This window comes from Heliangelus exortis, chromosome 2, assembly GCF_036169615.1.
Source record: "Heliangelus exortis chromosome 2, bHelExo1.hap1, whole genome shotgun sequence".
Taxonomy (NCBI): domain Eukaryota; kingdom Metazoa; phylum Chordata; class Aves; order Apodiformes; family Trochilidae; genus Heliangelus; species Heliangelus exortis.
Window position 1 is genome coordinate 85,631,060 of NC_092423.1, and position 21,528 is coordinate 85,652,587.

Here is a 21,528-nt window from a genome sequence, read left to right on the forward strand (position 1 = left end):
TACAATTTTTTAAGTGCAAAACTTACCCAGTGCAGAACTCCGTAGAATATTTTCCCACAAGTAAGGCATCCCATGGAAATAATTCTGGGAGCTGGCACCAGTCCTGGTATGGGCGGAGAACCACAGCTTGGGTCAAGGCAATCCCATGCTGGAAGGAGAAAGGATAGAGGATAGCCCTGAAGAGAAGCACTTGGGGGTGATTGATGGTGGACCAGAAACTTAAGATGAGTTGTCAATGTGTGCTTCCAGCCCAGAAAGCCAGCCTTGTCTTGGGCTGCATCAAAACAAGCACAGACATCTGGTCAAGAGAGCTGATTCTCCCTCTATCTATGCTGCTCTTGTGAGACCCCACCTGGAGTTCTGTGCCCAGTTGTGGAGTCTCCAGAGTAAGAAGTACATACAGCTTCTGAAATGTGTCCAGAGGAGAGCCACTAAAATGATCAGAGGGCTGGAGCACCTCCCCTATGAAGACAGGCTAAAGAATTTGGGGTTGTTCAGCCTGGAGAAATGGAGGCTCCGAGGTGACCTTACAGCAACCTTCCAATATCTGAAGGGGTCTCCAGGAAATCTGGGGTAGGACTTTTTACACAGGTGTGTAGTGAGAGGGCAAGGGGCAATGGTTTAAAACTTGAAGAGGGGAGATTTAGGTTGGACATTAGGAAAAAAATTTTCACTGTGAGGGTGGTGAGGTGCTGGATCAAGTTGCCCAGGGAAGCTGTGGATGACCCCTCTCTGCAAATGCTCCAGGCCAGGTTGGATGGGGCCTTGAGCAACTTGATCCAGTGAGAGGTGTCCCTGCCCATGCAGGAAGGTTGAAACTGGGTGATCTGTAACCCTGGCTGTTCTGTGATTCTATGGTAACCCAGCCTGCAAGTTCAGTTCCCTGATCTGACAGTTTTGCTCTGTTGGCTGTGAGCACCACACAGTCTCTGCACCTAACCTTGCCCATTTGGAGAACAGATATAAATAACTGCATCTCATGCTATTGTAAATTAAACTTTGCTTGGCAACAAGATGTTCACAGTACCTTGCCCATGGGATGTTATATAAAAATATATTCTCTTTTGCAAAATTTCAGCTGTTGCTGCTTCCCCACCCTCCCTCAAACCAGAGAATGCAAGAAAGCTAGCAAGATCCTTGCATTACAAAAGTATATCTCTATTTGTATAAACTTTTTAAACAATTGGCACTATTCCATCAAGGTCTGGTTTCCATGAAGCAATAGGATCACAGCGAGGCAGAGTTTTTTTGCCCAAGGTTTCACTTCCTCTCAAGGAATGCTGCCAATGTTTTACTTCAAGTTTCTAGGACTTCCTTGCTGTACATGGGTAATCTGCTCCTAAAACATTTGCTGAAATTCTTCGTGGCATCATTTCTGTGTTGAGCTGTTAGGACAGAAAAGTACACTTACCTATTTCTGTCTGTAGCCTGACTAGAAGAAGGATGTCATATACCTGGTTCCTTCTATACCATCATTTGGTTGAGTGTGCACGTATAAACTATCTTGAAAGCCCTTTGGAAGTGGGTTTGCATTTGATACTTATTTGCACAGCATCTAGTCCCATAATTGTATCAGATGATAAACTTGAATAATAATTGGTTTAAGGAAAGCAGACATGACAGATAACTCAATCTGTTTAAATATATGCTGAATGCAATCATGGCTACATAAAGTATTTTATTTTTCCCATTTTCTACCATTTAAACTCTCTCAAATACCAGGAAATGACTTTTCCAAGTCATTAGCTTTAAAAAAGTCCTGAATCTACAGAACCTTGTAATGACAGAAAAGCAAACAGTTTACACAGATGGCAATAAAACAAGCAATATTCAGTGTTAATTGAGGAAGTATATCTATGCATATATTACAAAAATCCACAAAAGCAAACTCTAGGCATATAAATAAAAAAAAAAAACCAACCTACAACAAACCAAAAAAACCCCAAGTTATATACAGATTTTTTAAATAATTTGCATCAGGTTTTAACTTTAGTACAGACTACTGTGGCATGATAGAAAAAAGCACTCCTTATTTATACATTATTGATGTTACCTGTATTGCAACCTACATTTTAGACTTCCCCCTCTTCATTTGTAGTTGAGATGTCAAACTGGATTTATTCTTTCTCTGCCCTTTTTGCAGCTACTTTTGTATTCACTTATATGTTCCATTTTATATATATATATGTGCACATATGCACACACATATATATATATATCCATATACACCCCCTTCCTATCTACTTGATAGAGGCAGTATTTGAAACCAGTGCCATTTAAGCACATCTTTAAGACTTATCTTGCAACAGCAGTTGCTAAGATGGGGTTTCTTAGTTACACAGCTCAGGAGCTTTTAAGTGTTTTCTTCTTTTTTAACCAGGACAATTCTGAGTACTTACTGCTGTATCTGTCATGTCTGCGCAACAAAGAGGAAAATAAGATTAATTGCATCAGGCTATGAAAAAACAGATGGCTTTATAGAAGGGGAAACCTTTCCACTCCAAAGGGGGCTCAGGCTGGCTGTAGCACCCCCCTGCTACAGGGACTGCAGCTGAAATGCCTGTTTCATAAAAATCTAAGGGGAATGGGAAGAGAGAAGAGGAAGAAGGTCCTTGATAATTGTCAGCCTCCTACAGAAGGTCTGATCACACTTTGGTCCTTTAGGTCTTCTGCAAAGTATCTAGGCACTGTTCACCCCAATTTTATGTGAGCTGGAAGTTCTGCTCCTTCTTCAGTTCCTGCTTTAATATTCAAAAATAGGCACATTACTTAACCGTGTAAGGAAGTGTTCCTACAGAAAGGTGGCATATTCCCTGCTGTGTGCCCGAGCCAACGAGAGACTTTTGCCCATGCTGACATCTTGCTTGATGCAGCAGGCAGAGCTACCAAAGTAGTGGAGATGCAATATCACAGTAAATTTACTGCGAGCAGTTCTCACAGGGGACAAAAATTACATTCTCTATTCAAAACACAAGTGTTCTCAGCAGTAAGATTTCTGAGGGACACTTAAGAAAAGAGAGCATATTTTCTTGTAATAGTATTTCTTAAACTGAAAAGTAAGGTCAGCAACATAGGGCAAAATCATTCAGCCATGATTCTTCTGAATGCAAAATGACACTTGCAGAAGATCTGAATACAGACACAAGCATATTAAAAGGCCAAAAGCATTTCAGGTTTTGGCATGAAACCAGAAGATTGGAGTCACTACATCCCTTTAGGCTAAGTATTATACATAAGCAAGTTCGCCCCTTTGAAACCAGCAAGCTTTTGCTAACTTGGACTCTGTGTTAAATGCACGTGAAACTGAAAAGCTACACTACATTTACATGACATTTGGATGAACATGCAGGAGCAGAGCTGGTACATTCAGAGCTGAGGACTGACATACTCAAAGAGGACACCCAATGATTCTGGAGTCTGCAAGGGTTAACATTCAGTATTTACACAAGAATTTATCAGGTCTAAAAGCTCAGGGCATTTGGGCTGACACATCAAGCTCTGAAGGCTACAGTTAAGTAGCACCAAACCCATTAGCGATCAATACTCCTTTGGTACTCTGTGGGCTACATTGATGCATACAGTGCAGTTTTTAGCACAACCCTTTATCTTGCTATTAACACCAGCATTAGTGACTCCCTAGCCCAAGCTGTCACGTGTGCCAGTGCAACCTGAGTGTGCCCAAGACAATTACCAATTATGCTTGAGAGAGAGCGAGCTAGTGCTGAGGAAAAGTTTTCCTGCCAGTGCCAAATAATTGATTTTTAAAGTTTTAATTGATACATTAAAAAAGTGAAGACACTGGTAATGGACAGTGTTGCATCATCTGTGGGTGGATGCTAAACCCAATGAAATACAGCAAAAAGAAATCACAATACCTTTGCTTTAAAACAACAGAACTCCCCAACTCTCCAGAACTCCCCAACAGCAACATCAGACTAACACAAAGGATGCAGAGTCTGTTCTTTAATGTTCCAGTGAAATGCTGATGTCCTTCATCCTTGGAGGTGGACGTGGGAAACTGAACTTGTTCTGAACCCAGAGATCAGCAGTAACCATTTCAGTCTCCCCAAGGGCCTTGCAGTTATTCTCACACGGTGATGCTTTCTAAGAAATTGAAGACTTCAAATTTTGCCATTTGAATGGAGAAACAAGCTATCTTTATCAATTAGCTTTTCCACATGCTACCATTGCATATTTCTTTTGCAGTACAAGAAAATCAATTTGCTTACATTGCCCTAGGAATGATCATAAAAGGAACTTGATTCCAAATCAAGATAAAATTGGATACTTTATAAATTTTCATATCAGAATATTTTACTTTGACTACTGTAAAGAAGGTAAGCTATGCTGTCACTGCTTGAAAAATTTTGTCACTAAGATTTGAAACCAAAAAGCTATACATGGAAACAATACATATATTGAAAAATGCAGGTTTGACACACACACACATATATATATATATATACACCTGATGGTGATGAATTCAAGCAAGACAATCAGAATTCAGGTTCTCTCACCAGTGACTGATGACATCTTAGGAGCCTTTGATATGAGTTATGTAGACACCTCTTCCTCACTCTTGGCTTCCTGGCAGAGCACCCTGTTCTTCTGCAGGGATGCTGGGACTTTAAGGATTTTAAAGGATTGCCTTACACACAGGAACAGAGTACCTTGTGAAGATATGGCTACACCTTTCTGTAAGTTGTTTCACATGGCTTTTCAGCAAAACCTTCATCTTAGTAGCTTTCCATGCAGCTATAGAGGACTCCAGCCTGCATACATCTCCAGGTCCGAGCTGCCTTGATGGCTGCTTTTGGCCTTCTGCTTTCACCATGATTTCATTGAGTTCAAAGCTTCATTATAAAGGATTATTAGCCTCAACATCAAAAGATCAATCAGTAGGAAGAGCCATGGCTTGTGAACAGCAAAAAGGGCATCTTGACAACCATCCCAGTCCTTAACAAAGTCCCTAACATATTTTAAGATCAGTGCTCCCTCTGTCTGAAAGCCTTGGATTCAGTCCTCAGTGTGCTTTCTCAGTGTTATACGTTTTTGAAACGTATAACTTTGCATTTAACATCCACATGTAAACAGAAATCATTCAAGAGCAGCACACCAGAGGGCTCTAGATAGTTGTGAAAACATGACAACCACCCTGAAGCAACAGAAGGTGCAGAAGATGGGACTACTCAGACAGCTTGGGAAAACATCCTGAGGACATGGGAAATCCCCAAAGGAAATCTCCTCTGCACATTGGATACACAGGAGCAAAAAAGCAAACCTCCACATACAGAGTTGTTGAGTGGCCTTGTATGACATCAGTGCAAAGGTTTATTGGTCTAAGGAATCAAGGCAACCAACCCCCTTCTACTAAAATTGTTACAAGTGAATTATTGCTAAAAATTTGTGGCTTATTTGATTGCTTTACTTACTTCTCCAGTAAGATATTTCTGGAAGAATTACACACTATCTATAAGAAGCAGACACTTTCTATATACAACGGCTTGCTTAGATAAAATTCAAACTGCAGATACATGATTTTTTCTACAGGATTGAAAAGATCAGTAACTTCTCCTATGCAGCTCTTGCTTTCTTCTTGAATAAAGTCACAATAAAGCCATGTAGCTAAAAATGCTTTATTTCACCATTAGCTGTAAAATCAATAAGCATAAAATGGTGGCTGTGATATTTTTTTTCAAAACAGTTCCAAAGCCCAAGAAAACTATACTAAAACCATTAACCAATACTTTATTCCTATAAAAATAAAAAAGAGGAAAATTATACATTCATGTCAAGAAGTCTCTACATTCTTAAACAATAAATTAAGCTTTTTAATATCAACATAAATTTACATTTGAAATTATTAAAAAGAAAATTACAGCTTAGGATACAAAATTAATTCCTTCCCTACCTTTCAAATACATTTGACATCAAATACATTCTTCTATTCTTTTAATGCACTGACACCTAAGATGTCAGAAGAAATTATAGAGTGATATAGAAACAACCATATAAAAGAAAAAATCCAGAGTCACTGCATGGATATTATCTCCTGACCTTTTTCTACATATCTGACAAAAAAGGCTAAATGAACATATTTGAAAATACAAACTTAGTAACTAGAATAGCAGAATCTTTTGCAAAGCTTGCAAGCCAAACCAAACCAAAAATCACTCCACAAAACTTTTGCTTTCCCATCTGTTATGTAATTTAATGCAGTATTATTAAGCACAATTCTGTATCAGCTGTAATAAAGGCCAGTTTTAATCCATACATCATTTGTAATTAAGAATACCTGGCAGATTTTAAAGGCTTGAGAGGACTGTCCTCATTATTTATTGTGTATCTCTCTGTTAATATAAGAACTGATGCTTGTAATTTATTTTGCAAAATCTGGGTTTGAAATATACTTACATTCGAGCACATACACTAATTCTCCACCTAATTTCTACAGGCAGTAATTTCCATTAAAACCTAGGAAAGCAACAGAAATACCAGGTTTTTCTTCATGTACGTGAAGTTCTGAATGAGAAGAATAACTCAGCTGCTATCATCATGACCTGCTCCTTTTTTTGAAGCAAATGAACCCCATGAAAATGACAACTGCTGTTTTTAGCTTGTTTAAATTTTTCTTTTTCCTTTTTTTTTTTTTTTCCCCCCTTTTTCTTTTCTTTTTCCATGGCTTCATGGTTCTTGCAAACATAGAAATACTCTTGATCTTACTTTAAGCTAGACTGCTATGGTTAGGTAAGACAAGCACAGCACCACTACAGTCAACACCGACTGCTGATTTACTGAGCAGGCTTTCAGCCTCTGCCCTAAGGAAGGAAGCTCTTTCTCATTCCATCCCACAGCAAGGATTTCTGAACTAGAATTGCAACCAACCCTTCAAAAGAAGAAAAATTCATAAGCACAATTCATTTGATGCTGAGTTTTCTGTGCCTTATTGGCCATACTGCTCACTACTCGAGCAGTAGTTTGGTTTATGACTACCTGAGATTCAGCCATAGTCAATACTTCTAGCAGCTTCCTTTTAATTCAATTAAAGTATTTTTTCCTTGTAAAAGGTATAAGCATTATTTGTATGATTTTTGGTAAACAACTCTTCCTTGCTTGTCCCTACCTGAAGATTCAGATTTTCAGCATTATTTTTTTTAAGCATCAATTCTAGCTCAGTACAAGACTTCCTGATGCTTGGGTGAGCAAGCTCCACAGACTTCCCTAATTCCAAAACTGTTATTCTGCAAAAGGCTGAGAGAAATTCGATGCTAGATTGGTTTCAGTTGGTAACTGATGTTAGGTAACAGATTAAATACATCTAGCAAAGCATCTGCTTCCTCTTACCATGCATGGCAACCTCACTAATTACCTAGCCACATGCAAATTTCGTTTTTGTCTCAGAAAAAGACACCAAATGAAGACAGCCAAAATAATTTTTGGAAGGAGAAGATGTTTCACTTTTGTTCAACGCTCCTTAAAATTACAGACCAGTAAATTAGGAAAAAGTTAAACTTATTTTCTAGGTCAGTTTATAAAAATTAAATCCCATCAACAGTAGGACTCTTTACTGAAGAAATTGCTCCAAGGAAATGGTGCACTTTAAACATACAAAAGTATTCTGCAAAGGGTAAAAAAAAAAAAAAAAAAAAAATTCATTTCCAGGCCCTACACCTCATCTGTTAAAAACATTTTCATCTTCATAAAATGACTTAAAATTTAAATAAAATAAAACCCAGGTCTTAACAGCTTTGAACACAAGATTTCCTATATGCTTTTTCAAGATATAACTATGAATTTTACCACTGCTAGCAGCACTGTCTAAATTCCTCAGGGTGGTTCTCAGTGGGCTGAAGACCCCACTGCATTTTCAGATCAGGTGGTAAGTAACATCATCTCTTAAGCAACAGCAACATCACTTGCTTGCCTGTGACAAAGTCAGTTTTACAGCTTTGGGAAAGCTCCAAGTATTTTTATAAGGTAAAACAATGACAGTGCTAGAAATGACATCATGAATCATAGAACTGAATTGAATTGTCTGGGTTGGAAGGGACCTCAGAGATCATCATGTCCAACCCTTGAAAGCCAAGAGAGCAGAAGTTGAGCAACTAACAGTAAAATCGAGTGTTTCATTAATGTCTATTTAGAAATGGCTTGAATATTTGAAATACGTATTTCATTAAAAATTAAAAGCTTGCAGCTAAGCTCAAAACAACAACCTAAGACTCTTATCCAAGTACTCTGCAACAAAATATGGGGAGTCAAAGGCACATTCTAGTCCACATTTCCAAAGCGACCTCTTGAGATGAATTTGCCATTACAATAACAAACAAAAATCCCTGTGACAATAGTTGCTTGTCTCCTAACTACAGCCAAAACTAAATAAATAGTGTCAAGAGCCCACACAATTTGCTTTTATCATGATATTTTTGGTCCTTAACAATTGCTCCTTATATCAGTGATCAAATCAGACCACTACTGTCACTGGGTTATAGTGAGCTGAAAAATAGTTAAAACTATAAATATCATATGTTACTACTATGTTTTCTAGTCAGAGAAACTTACTTTTTTGAGGTTTTGTTTTTTGTTTTTTTTTAAAAAGGGCAAGTTTTGGTGATTGTGGATATTACTGTTTGAAGCCTGTATAGCTACTGAACAACTAAACGATTACATAAATTAAAACTAAATCATATTGCATTAGATTGCTATCTTTAAACTGTTACTATAATACTATTGTTAAAACAGTCATCCGAGATGGCTTAACACTATCAGTGTCAGAACTTAAATACAAGAGAATCCTTTTAATCAAAATATTATGGTTTATATAATGAATTAATCATTCACTTGGCTTTCAACTGCCTTTGAACAAAGTATTTAATAACACAACTTTATCTTCTATATAGTCTCAATTAATAAATGCTTTTAACCAGATACACTAATTGCAGGTTATCAATTGAAATCCAAACATTTCCCACAGCACGTTTTTTTTTCTGGAAAGGAGTTCTTTATGTGAAGGAGGAAAATAAACTTGCACTTACACGCTGCACTTCAGGATATAACAATAAAGCCATTATCAGTGAAATAACTATGTTTAAATTTTAACTGACTGAATTTGAACCACGTGTGTTTATTTTAATAATTTTCAATTAGTGGACAATTTATGCATTAGGTTTGACATGTAAGAAAACTACTGACAGGGAAGGACTTTTGTTGTAAAACAGTATCATGTTATGCTTGTAATAAAGCAAATGCATAGTTCATTAGATATTTCAGAACTACAGTTCTTTTGAAACGTGTATATATATATTCTTAACCATGTATCACATAGTAGAAAAAAGGAGGGGAAAAAAGAGCACCAGCTGTTAAAAAAATAAGCATAGATGAAGAGCTATTGCTGAATTCTTAGGTATGTTTTAATTGCATAATATTTAGTACCAACACCTGAAAGACAGGGCTACTGACAGCAAACCCTGGATTACAAATTTATTTTTTTTTCAAACACCACCACTATTCAGGGTTTGATTATATTTTAATGATACATATTTCATACATCCCATTATACAAAAGGCATTCATGGTTTACTGCACCATTTTTCTTATTACCAATACAAGATAAGATCTGTCCCTCCCACCTCCTCCGCAAAAGTGTTCCCCTGCAGCATTTCTGAAGACACCCTGAACAGGCATTCAGTTACTTCTGTATCAAATATAAAGCCACTTTGTTAAAATTTAATCTGAAGACTAAATGCTAGTAGTGTATTTCACAGTGATGAAAACCTCAAAGGCTCATTACTCCCTCTTCTTCCACTGCCATGCTTGAAATTCCAAATACTTACTGTCATGCTCACACAAGGACAGGCAAAACAAGGTTAAACTGTTGTTTATGAAGGTTGTACAGAATCTTGACTTCACAGAATTTTCTGCTATTTGTCAATTGCTTGACAGTTAAAAAAATGTGTTTCGAGTTTTAACTCTTAGCAAAAAAAACCCCAAACCAACATACTCAACTCCGTGCCCTTTTAGGTTCTTGTGGAAACCAAAGCCAGCAGATGTTTTCAGAATTATCCTTCCGTTGCAAGATCAGATCTAAAGCACACATCATGCAGTGCAAAGTCATCACACAACTACAGAGAGAAGACAAAACTCCCTTCATCCTTCCCTGTGGACCCTACAGGTACATGTGCAAAACCCAGCAAGACTGAAATAAAGATGGACACAATGTACAAGGTACTTGAGTAGTTAATATTTGCTCTATCATTTTACAAAAAAAAAAAAAAAAAAAAAGAAAAAAAAAAAGAAAAAGAAAAAGAAAAAAAATCAGATATTAGCTATTATTATTATTATATTTGAGTAGTCTCTTAGTGGTCAGCAATTTCAAAGAAGTTATTAAAATCCAAATAAGAATTCAGGAATTGTATTACAGAATCCATCTAAGTTTACCAAAACAGGAGCAGCATTTCTTGTCACAATACGACCATCATCATTTAAACATACACACACACTAACATAAGTCAAGCCTAAACCATATATTTTGAGACTAGAGTTATATACAGAATAAATTTACAGTGTTTTGGTAAAGGCATATTCAACATGAAGAAACAAACAGCAATAACCTTGAACACAAATAAATCATAAGTTTAATCAAGTACTTAATGAAAGAAATGGATGCCACAAAGAGATGCTCTAAATATTTTCTATTTATTTTTGTTGCTTTTTTCCTTCTTGACAAACTATTAATTGCAAGTCATGCCAACTGTAAGGAATGGCTTTGAGACCTGGGCACAATAAAACTTAAAAAAAAAAAAAAAAAAAAAAAGAAAGATGTTTAACAGAAAGGCACACACACATACAACAAAAGGAGGCTTTTCCTAACCACCCAGCCAGTAGGCAGATTCTTCACTTCCCACTGCTCCTGATGCAGGAAAAAGCCACGAGCTTTTCTCTTTGCTCAGCAGCCTGTACTTGCACAACACTTTTTCCACATGCATTTTTCAGAAAGGCTTCCCAAGCAACATATGCACATCCAGCATCATTTTACATCTGGGGTCACAAACTGAGCAACCTGCTGTAGTTTAGCAAGTTACAAGTGAAGCAGAGTTAGTGTTTCTTGCCTTCCAACGTGTGCCAAATCAAGCTAGAGGATAATGGTCCAAAATATTACAAAAGTCAGTGAAAGTGAAATCTGGAATGCAGTGTATAAGAATGTAAAAAAAAAAAAAACCCACCTATTCACCCTTTAACTATACAAAGCCAAAAGCTTTCCATGTTGCCAATTGCCCTGCATGTTCCAATTAAGATTCTTCTGATGAATAAATAGTAACCAGATATCTTCTTTACCTATAACTAATATTGTGATCCTGAAGAAACGACCAAGCCCACAGAAGACAAGAGCCAGCAATTTAGCACATTCTACATTCACTTTCCAGCTATCTTCTGGGGAAAAAACACAACCTTCTGGTAACATGAGAGATGCATATTGTACAGCTGTGGTAGTTTCTATAATGAAACTCCATATATAAATGATAATATCCATAATACAAACCATATTCTAAAATATATCTGAATGTGTGTGTGTATATATATTTTAAAAGAAAATGATCTAATTTTCTCTTTTATACACATATAAACATCTGGCTAATATGCCCCATAAAAGTTTTTCCTTATTTATGACTAATCTTTTAAATAAAGAATTTTTAAAGGTCCCTTAAGAGTATTTTTTTTAAAACACTATTCAAAAATGAAGAACTATCCCAGGGTAACCAAAAAGCACGCACAATATAAATTATCATACAAATGTGGTTAAATTGTTCAGAAAGTCCAATTCTCCCATTTGAAATGAAATGGTGACCAGTGTACCTTAGGGTGAATTATTCAGTTGCCAAATTCACTCTCTCTTTCAACGTAAACCTTCATGTGAATTTGGCTGCACTTCCATAAAGCAAGAAACACAGCAAATCTGCAGGATTCTTGCAAAAGGGAGTTGTGTTTCACTGGATAAGAGCAGTTTTTGCTGAAGGGCAGCAAGTCAACATTTTATCAACATCTGAATACTAGCAACACCTGTGCCCTTGTAAGCTTCACACCTTGAATTAGCAGCAACATATTTGGTGGGTTCAGTAGTAATTTTTCTTCCAGTATTGGATTAGACTACTTTGCATACACAGTAAGTCAAAAGCCTGGTACTTGTGTGCAACGTTAATCCACATTTTTCATCTGAGAACTCATAAATACGCATGGAAACAAAGGTGAAACAGAATAAAATCTCATTATAAGCTTAAATATTTTCAGTCCACATATAGAAAAAAGCAGTGAAAAACAAGTGTAAAGGAGATGGACAGCAGAAACAGACAAGAAGGAGTAAAACAATTAAAATTTTAAGTAGGTCACTGTAAAAAGGGCAAGTTTCATCATTTAAATTTCATCAACAGAAGATACAGACTGTAGTATCTGCATAAATGCTTAAATGCAGCATTATTTTGCAAATCACATACGGTAGATGTGATTCCTAAGAAGCATATTATACCAGCTGGCATACTTACTAATAGTTTTATGGTAACTGAATACTAAATTTCTCCAGCTCTTACTGTACAGCAGTTATGCATTAGGCCTTTGAAGCTCTTGATCAGCCTTTCAGAAGTCATGGTTACATTTCTATGAATATTTAGTGCCCCAGTGAGGAAGTTACAAATATTCACCTTCAGTGAACTTTCATACAATACAACGATATTAAATGTTTTCTAAGACAACCCATTTCAATCCTATCAGTTTCTTTTTGCATTTTCAAAATACGCACACAAGGACCTTTGTAACTTCCGAAGTCAAGGGTGTTTTAAGGCAGTAAAAGAGATGTATTAAGGTTTCCATGATTGTTTATGGTTTCTATGTGAATAAAGCACATTACACACATTTGCTCTCGTATATTTATCTACATGACTTTGTTATACTGTACATGACTTAGCAATCTTCTTGAGAAATTTAAAGTGCCACAGTTCAAATGTGCTCATTTGTCTTTTCATGGGCTTCTAGTCCATTCTAGTTGCTTTCAGAAACAAGCCCTTGCTTTACTTAAAGAGCAGTCTTTTTAGGGGGAAAAAAGTATTCATCCTTCACTGCTGTGCTAACTGGAATCCAGTGGCCGAACCAATCCTTCTTTGTAAACACGAAGAATAGCTTCACAAACAAATTTGTATTGACTCTGTGTAAGAAAGAAAAAAACAAAAACATTTATGGATGTCCAATTAAACTCCTTATTATACAGTGGTATTTAATAGGACTAACATTACAGATGCTTCCTTTTCTAATGAAACAGCAACAGCAGAGGAGGTACAAAGATAGAAGGAGAAAATCTGACTCTCCTGACTGTGCTGACAGTAAATAAAGGTAACATTGACTCTTCTTTGGTGGACAAGCATTAGAAAATACAATCCTTAAATTTTAAAGAACACATGCTTAAATCTAAGGGAAGAGGATTTATTCATAAAAGCTGTGCAAATTTATATGATTATTCTGACTTTAGGTTCAACTAGTTAAGTTCTTTATACATCTCATCTATCTTTTTGGTACTTTTATCTGAAAATTACAAATATTCTAACCTTGTCAGACTTACATATTACTGGACACTTTAAAGTTATGTGACAATGAATGCATTTAAAATTACTGTCTAGGATATATAGATATCAACTGCCTTGTATCAACTTGTATCAACTGCCTTGATACAAGCTTTTTTTTTTTTTCTAAGGCATCTACACTATTGCAAAAGACTGAATCGCTTTATTTTCTATTTGTGATGAGATCACACACTGCCTTTTGTATGAATATGGGATGAATATTTTTGAAGAGTAGCATCCACTTTAGTTCTTCTGTCACACAATGTTTTAAGCTCATTTAGTCCTTTACAAATGAGGTTAGCATTTATTTTCTGAATTATACAATTACAAAGACTATTTTCTTCCATGATCTTGTGATATGCCTATATGTTAAAAGTAATTAGTCTGTGAGCCTTTTCAGAAAATTGATAAAAGGAGACATTAGCAATAGGACTGAATAAATTTTTATGACTAACACAATCCCAAGAACGCATGATGATGAAAATTTAAAAGAATTAAAAGAGATAAAAGTGTACATCTCTTCTTCTCTGAAAGTACAAAACCCCAACAAGAACGTCTTTCTCCAAAGCTCCATGTCATACACATCACAGCTTCACATTTTCTGAATACCTTTTTACATCTTTAAAATGTTCTCCTAATTGCCCTTGTATGTCAGCTCTCATCAACTCTACAGGAGAATCTGGAAACATTCCCCCAAAATCTCCCAAAGGACAGGATGAAAATCTAATGTATGGACTGTGAAAGACCTTAGGTTGCACTAAAATACCAGTACTGAGGAACTTTATTCTTGTCCATAACCAGCAATACATTTTCTATTACATAGAGAAAACTTGAGGAAAACTGGGGGATGGAAATTAATTTTCTGCATCTTGATTTTCCTGCCTTTTCTTTCAAGCCTTCAGTCAATTACTCCCACCTTCAAGATCACTGTGTTCTTTTGTCTTTATTTCTTAATTACCTTGACTTTTCTCTTCATTGTTATTGTCATTTGCATATTTCTACTGCCTGAGCAAGCCAAGTGTGATATTTAGCTCTCTGTTCAATACTTCTGTTAACTCCTTTATGTGATCAAGTTACTGAACAAATAAGAATGAACACTTCGGCATTGCTTCCTCTGACTCAGGCTCTGACTATTTGTTTTCTTTGCTCTTCTCTGTTACAAGTATTATTACTGCTCACTCAGCTGATAACTGCTTCTATTATATATGTCCTAAAGCACTTTAATATCTCTAAATTATCTTTAACTGAACACAACAGTTAGTTTTTCCTCTTTTCATTCTCTTTTTCAAATGAAAGGTCATACAGTTACATAAATTTTGCTGTAGTTCTATTATTTTGGTCAAAGCTTTTGTTTTTCTGTTCCTGATGACCCAATTACAGACCTTAGAGAAAACACAGCTTTCACATGACAAACAGCAGAAACTAAACTGCTCCTGATGAGTCCATGCTTACTTACTGAGTATCCCCTGTCTGATGGTAACTCATAACATGCATCTGGCTATGTGCACCATTTTACAACTGGAGCACACACACCATCTCCACAGGGCAGCTGAACACGCTTCAGGCAAGGCTGGTAGAAATGAACAAAACCCTCTCTTACAGCTGAATAACCCCAAATGGCTTCTCCCAAAATCTCAAAGCTGAGTATCAAATACGTGCAGTGGGAATAGCGGGAATGCAAGCATGGGGATGCAACAGAGCACTCAGGATAGATGAAAATGTTAATATCCATCTCTTTGATAATCTGCTTTCTCACACTTGAGTGCTTGCTTCTGTGTCTCATTTAGAGCACAGTATGCCAATTCTGCTCATTGGCTTTTCACAACAGTAGCTGCATCCTTCAGACATACCAAGTGAATTTAGTTTCACAGTGCTGCTGCTGCTACAGATCATCCCTCTCTTGACTGTGCTAAAAGGGAACTGTGGAACATGGCCAGCAAGGTAAAGAATCTCATTTTAGATACTCAGTTTTCCACACTCGGGGTCTGATTGTCAGTGCACTCATCATCATTCCCCTTATTGTTCAGTTATCTCAAACTGTAGAGTGTAAGGACAATTCCTGCTGATTTCTTTTGTAACAGGGGGTAGTCAGCCATTTGGCAAGCTGAAACTTACTTGAGGGTCTTATGTCTGATTCTCAAAAAGATGACCAGCTCTAGAAAGTTTAAGCCTGAACTTGCTCAGTACGTTTTAGAAACTGAGGGGCACAGACAGGTACAACTCCAAAAGACAGCATTTGGCTTCCTTAACCTGGAGGCTGCTGTTTCTCCTCATGACATCCTGTGTCATAACCTGAGCTTTCGTTTCTGCAAGGAACAGGCAGGGGACTCTTCAGACAACTCCCTCTTAACCCCATCAGTCCCGATGCACTTCCAGGGAGTTCACTCAGACAGCAGTGAACAGCAGGTCTCAGCAGCATGCAGGAACAATCTCTGCTCACTGAACACTTTACTAATTCCTGATACTTTCACAACCTTTGATAATGGAAGACTTTTTTCCCATCTAATGAATCATAATGCTAGCTCTTGCAGCAATTAACCTGTTAATGAATAGAATTTGTCTTCTGAAGTTCTTCCTCAAAGTTCTTCTGAAGGCTTCTTCCTTCTCTTCATCTAGTAGAAATCAAGGTATTTTCTTTTGAAGATGAGAGACAGAAATTCCCAATTTAACTGGTGACTTTGCAGGTGGAAACCCCTTTGCTTCCATTTATTGTAGGTCATTTAGGTCTCTGAAATAACCCATGCTTAATAATGCTGACACTTAACCTCTACTGCAGAAAGTAGAGCCTCCCAGACTTTGTCCTTGTTCTCTAACATCAATATGTTGATTTCCAAAGCTGAAACAAAATTGTTCTCGTGATCTCGAATTGTCTTTGGACCACTGCTGTTGTAAAATCACCTTCCACTTTCCTAAATCAGATATTGCTACTACCCAGCTTTTCCTGAATTTCCCACTTGCACTTTGTTTTTGCAAATTGAAGTAGTTTCACAATTAAAAAGAATACATATATTATTTCTATCTAACTTCTACTAGTAAGGTGGCCTCTTGAAAAGCCACGTCTTCCTCTTCAAATCATACCACAAATCCTTTAATTGTACCTTCAGTATGATAACTTCCTATAAGGTTCTGTACTAAAAATAAAAACATTTTTCTAGTTTCTTGAAAAAATAAGAGAAAGGACTGTAAAGAGATGATTTGGACTGTGCATTCTAACTGCTTGCAAGCTCTAGGAATCAATTGTCTTTTAAAGACAAGGTAAAAAATTTTTAGAGAAAGGCTAGATATATACCTCAAAAGCAAAGCAGCCGTAGTCACCACATTATGTTATGCTAAACGTAGTAAGCATGAAGTATAATGGTAACTGAAGACTCATACAACTAGATCATTAAAACAGATCAAAGAAAGGTTTTTAAACCTGAACAAGTGCAGTGTACATATACAGAAAATGAGGCTTCCTCTCCATCACTTACTGATGTTTGCACCATCATAGCTCGCTGGTCTCGCATTTTTCGTACAATATCCAGTGGATAAACAGGTTGATTTCTTTCAATTAAGCACATGGCTGTTTCCATAGTGACCAATACCCCTGTACGACCAATTCCAGCACTGTGAAATGCAACAAAAAGAAAAAAAAAAAAAAAAAAATCTATAAAATTGAGTTTTTGCAATGCATCGAATTCATATCCCAACTGTAATACTAGGATGCTAAATAGCCTTAGAAATTGCAAGAAGACCTTAATACAATTCTGAGTTGAAAGCTTTACTACAGCAATGTTTCCTAGCAATTATTACAAAGAAAATAATTTTTATATGAGCAATGCTAAAAACTCAGTTAAAGGAAATGGATTTTTAACAATTGTAACAACTTACAAATCTGAATGTACTTGTTTGGTATTTTTGACAGGCACTTAAAAGCAGACAAAACTTCGCAGTATCATTCAAAATGATGTTACAGAAGTAGCACAGGATAAAAACGGAGAATAATTTACAGATTATCATCTCTGTGGTAATTACATGATTAAGCCATTTCATCAAAAGGTTGCAGAATGAGAGCGAAAAGAAGCTTGCCCTTTGTCTCCACCAAAGAACTCTGGTATTGAACAGTTTAATGTTTTCCTCTGATTCAAGGACTTCCATGTATTGCAGACAAACATTTCAGAGTAATGCTTACTCTAAGGTTGAACCAAATCAATATTCAGAATTTTAAAACACAGGTACCTGCAGTGAACAAGGACGGGCTCGTTCTCTACTCTCTTTGGTCTCATACAGGTCACAAACTCCAAAAAGTCCATGGAGTCATCAGGAACACCATGATCAGGCCAAGCTACATACTGGAGATGGGTGATGGTGTGTTGCTGTTCTGTCTAAAATACAGTGAGATTTTAAAAAATGTTCAGTGTTATGACTACTGTATTGACATGTACTAGATACAAGTTATACTTTCCACAGTAAGTGTATTCTGCAAGTGCTGTAAGATGCGTGATATAGAAAAATTTTGCAATTTTAAAATTCAGAATAAAGTATGAACATGTTATTCATAGAAAACACAAAAAGTCATAACATTCTCTCAATAAAGATACCAAGCTTCATTTTGGTGTTCTGTTGACCTATTATATCTTGATATCAATGACAGACCTGAGGTAAAATACAAGAAATTTATGAAATCTAATTTCACTGATGTCCATTGCTAAACTTTATATTTGACACACTACTGAAAAAAGTCAACTTCATCAGTCTATTAGTTTATGAAAACTGGCCTTTCCTTACAAGTCCATGTAAGAATGTTTTCCCAAAATCACAAAATGGTTTGGGCTGGAGTTAACCTTAAACATTACCCAGTTCCAACTCCCCTTTCCACTAAACCAAGTTGTTGCAGCCTGGACTTGAACATTTCTAGGGAGGAGGCAAATGCTAGTGATGCTACTAACTGTGGGAGGATTTCTCCTTTTCTCTTAAGTGCACAACTACTGAAATTTGGGACCTCTTTTAAATGCTTTCCCCTGCTAGACTTCCTCTTCCATTTGACAAAGTGGCTCTACTGACAGGGTACAGTCTAGTAAGACACAGAAGACAGAATAACTACTGCCTAGGTACTAAGTAGAGTCCTAGGAAATATATTTGAGTTGAAGTAATTGCAGAAATTTACAATAGCCTCCAGGGACACGAGTACACAACTCATTCTTTGCTTCTTAAAAGTAATCACAGTAATCAAAGTATGAGTAATCAGTACTAAAAGGTCCAGCATAAAGCCCAAGTGGACAATGCAGTCTAACATTAATGACCAAGCTCAATGTAATACAAACTGCATTGGGATCTATCATTCAGGACATCAAAAGACCACACAATGACAAGAATCTTGGCAAGAAAAAGTATGGTCTTTTTCTGTTCAGTTTTGCTGCCATTATGTGGCTGAAATTGACCAAATGATTACCTTTAAAATTTTCTCAAATGCCACAGATTGAGTAACACAAAAACACAAATGTGACAAGAAAATGTCATTAAAAAGTCCTCTTTTGGAATCTGTGTTTGCTCACTCAGAATCTTTTAAAAAGGGAAATGATACAATGCAGCACCTACATGTAACAGCTTGAGCTGGTTCTCTGAAATGAGAGACATTTGAATTACAGCACTCAGGTGAGACAAAGATTTAACTAATTCTAAAATTATCCATGACTGAGCATGCAGTCAGCTTCCACGTGCATCAAGAAATTCAAGCCACACATCATGGTTAAGTGCCAGAGGCACTGAGACACTCAAGAACCACGGGCAATGATCTGGAGCATCAAAAGCCATTTTACAAGCTAGGAAAAGATGAGAGAGTTGATTATTAATTTTCCTTAGCAATAATCCAGGCTTGAATATATTGAACTGCCTTTTTTTCTTAAATAAGAAAAAAATGCTCTGATGTTAGGTAAAAGCATGTTACATAAGACTTCTTCAGAGTAAGAATACATTGTAAGAACACACTGTTATATGCCCTATTCATCCCTAGAGACCAACGTAGCTATTTGTTAAATATTCCAGGTATGTCTCAGGCTTCAGTATAGTTTTAATAAGTATGTTTTGATACACTCAATTTTGATTCTTTTGACTGAGCTCTTCTGATTAAAGTCATTAAAACTTGATCATTACATCACCTGCTTTTCAAAATGCAGACATATTTTCAAGTAATTTCATTAGTAATGTAAATGTATCTTGAACAGTGGCTATATTCATGTATGTTATAGAACTAGTTCTTCTAATTTTGTCATGCATAAGATACAAAACCAGTTCTATGATGAAGTCCAGATTTATTTCTTTTACGCTATTTTTAGTTTGTGTGGTGTGTTTTATTTTTTTAAAATAATATAAAATCTTCAAGGCTTTACACTCCTAATGAAAGTCAGCTTTTAAATTCAGAAAATGTCAGCCAATTACCACCACAGCTGTGGTATCATGGTTATTAAAATCTAACACTCACACATTAAAAAAACCCTCTAGAATTGTAGTTACTGGCCATAGTTAGCCACACTGTACATATCCCATTAAAATAACCTATTTTTAAACACAGTATTGCTGCCAGACCCAGCTTCTTGGTACACGCCTGGTGATGGAAAATAAAGTTAGCTTCTCATTATACTCAAGTTGCTCTCCAAACCTTTATTCTCTGCAAGTCATCTAAAATCCTTCTCACATTTCATTTTCACTGAGATTTCCAATGACAGTCATTATTGTAGCTCCTAATGACTGATAGACATAGAACTTATCTTTATAAAATCTGAATTTTCTAGTATTGTTTTATAAGTCTAAACTTCCAGAAAGTGAAAAAGCAAGAGTTACTTGTGGCCCAGTTGCCAAGTTTGCCTAACTTGACATTATATACCTTATTGTTAACAAAAATATTTAATGTCTTTTGCACTCTCATAGACTGATTTCAATTGAATTTATGTATTTTCTATTTTAACAAATCAGCTCAAAAATGGTGGGTAAAAAGAAAAATTAGTCCAAACAACTTACAGACTCCAGTAATATTTCTGAATTATGTAATTTATCCCAACTTATCATCAGCCATCTGTCCAACATCTAGATGCATCATGGCACTGACCAACATTTACTTGGCAAGTACCTACAGAGGTCCCAAAATATTGTGTTGCTGTCCTTCACGTAATGGTTATTGTTGCTGCAAAGATGTCAGCCAAAAAAAGGGAAAAAAAAGGAAAAAGATGTACTTGTACCCACCCCTCCTATGCAAATGCAAGATATCTTATGCAAATGCAACTTTATCTGTCCTGGTTTCTGCTCAGAAACACAGGGTAAAGACAAATGATCTTTCCCAGTAAGTCTGCTGCTGGGATTGCAACTCGACAAAGTACAGGACTGTCAGAGGTAATGTCTCAAATGCCTTCTGTAACACTTGCAAAACAATCTCATCATCAAGACCTTTGGCCACAAAACCACCCATTCTTCATCTTTCTGCAGGTTGCAGCCTTGCTTTTTAGAATTATACAAAAAAGCAGGCTTCCTCTAAAATGACTTGCCCAGATTAATACAGATATGAGGCGTTCTTCAGAAAAACAGCATACCCAGCTCAACATAATGCTCATCTAGAAAGAAGGAAATACAGGTCTGAAAGGTTCACCTTAATTTTGACTTTTCTTAAAAAATCCAGGCAATTGATTTTGCATTTCACTATTTCATTTTATGTCCTTTTTGGTCTAGGCTATAATATAATCTTCAATATGAAAAAAAAAAAAAAAGACATGTCACCATATTAGAACTCCATTAACCTTTAAAATGGTCCTATTATCTCCTAAGCAGGAAAAGGTATACTCTTTGCTTGTAAGCTTCACAAATATGCCTTGAAAGCTGAGACTCAGTGATCAGGGTTAAAGCCTCGTTTCTGCAGAGCAGATACTTTGGTGGTGGCATTTGGCATTTCTTGGTCC

At 36.4% G+C, this 21,528-nt stretch overlaps 1 protein-coding gene across 9 annotated transcripts in view; it reads right to left on the reverse strand.

The window, feature by feature from the left end:
• Positions 1 to 5,622: 5,622 nt before the first annotated feature.
• Positions 5,623 to 21,528, reverse strand: part of PTPN3 (protein tyrosine phosphatase non-receptor type 3) — a 175,030-nt gene continuing 159,124 nt past the window's right edge. For all 9 annotated transcript variants that reach the window (XM_071736820.1, XM_071736821.1, XM_071736819.1 and 6 more), the window contains 3 exons: positions 17,822 to 17,967; positions 17,074 to 17,209; positions 5,623 to 13,191 (listed from right to left, as the gene is read on the reverse strand). In XM_071736820.1, coding sequence (XP_071592921.1) covers positions 13,114 to 13,191; positions 17,074 to 17,209; positions 17,822 to 17,967 — 360 coding nt within the window. In that variant the 3' untranslated portion in view covers positions 5,623 to 13,113. The remainder of the gene's footprint in view (positions 13,192 to 17,073; positions 17,210 to 17,821; positions 17,968 to 21,528) is intronic.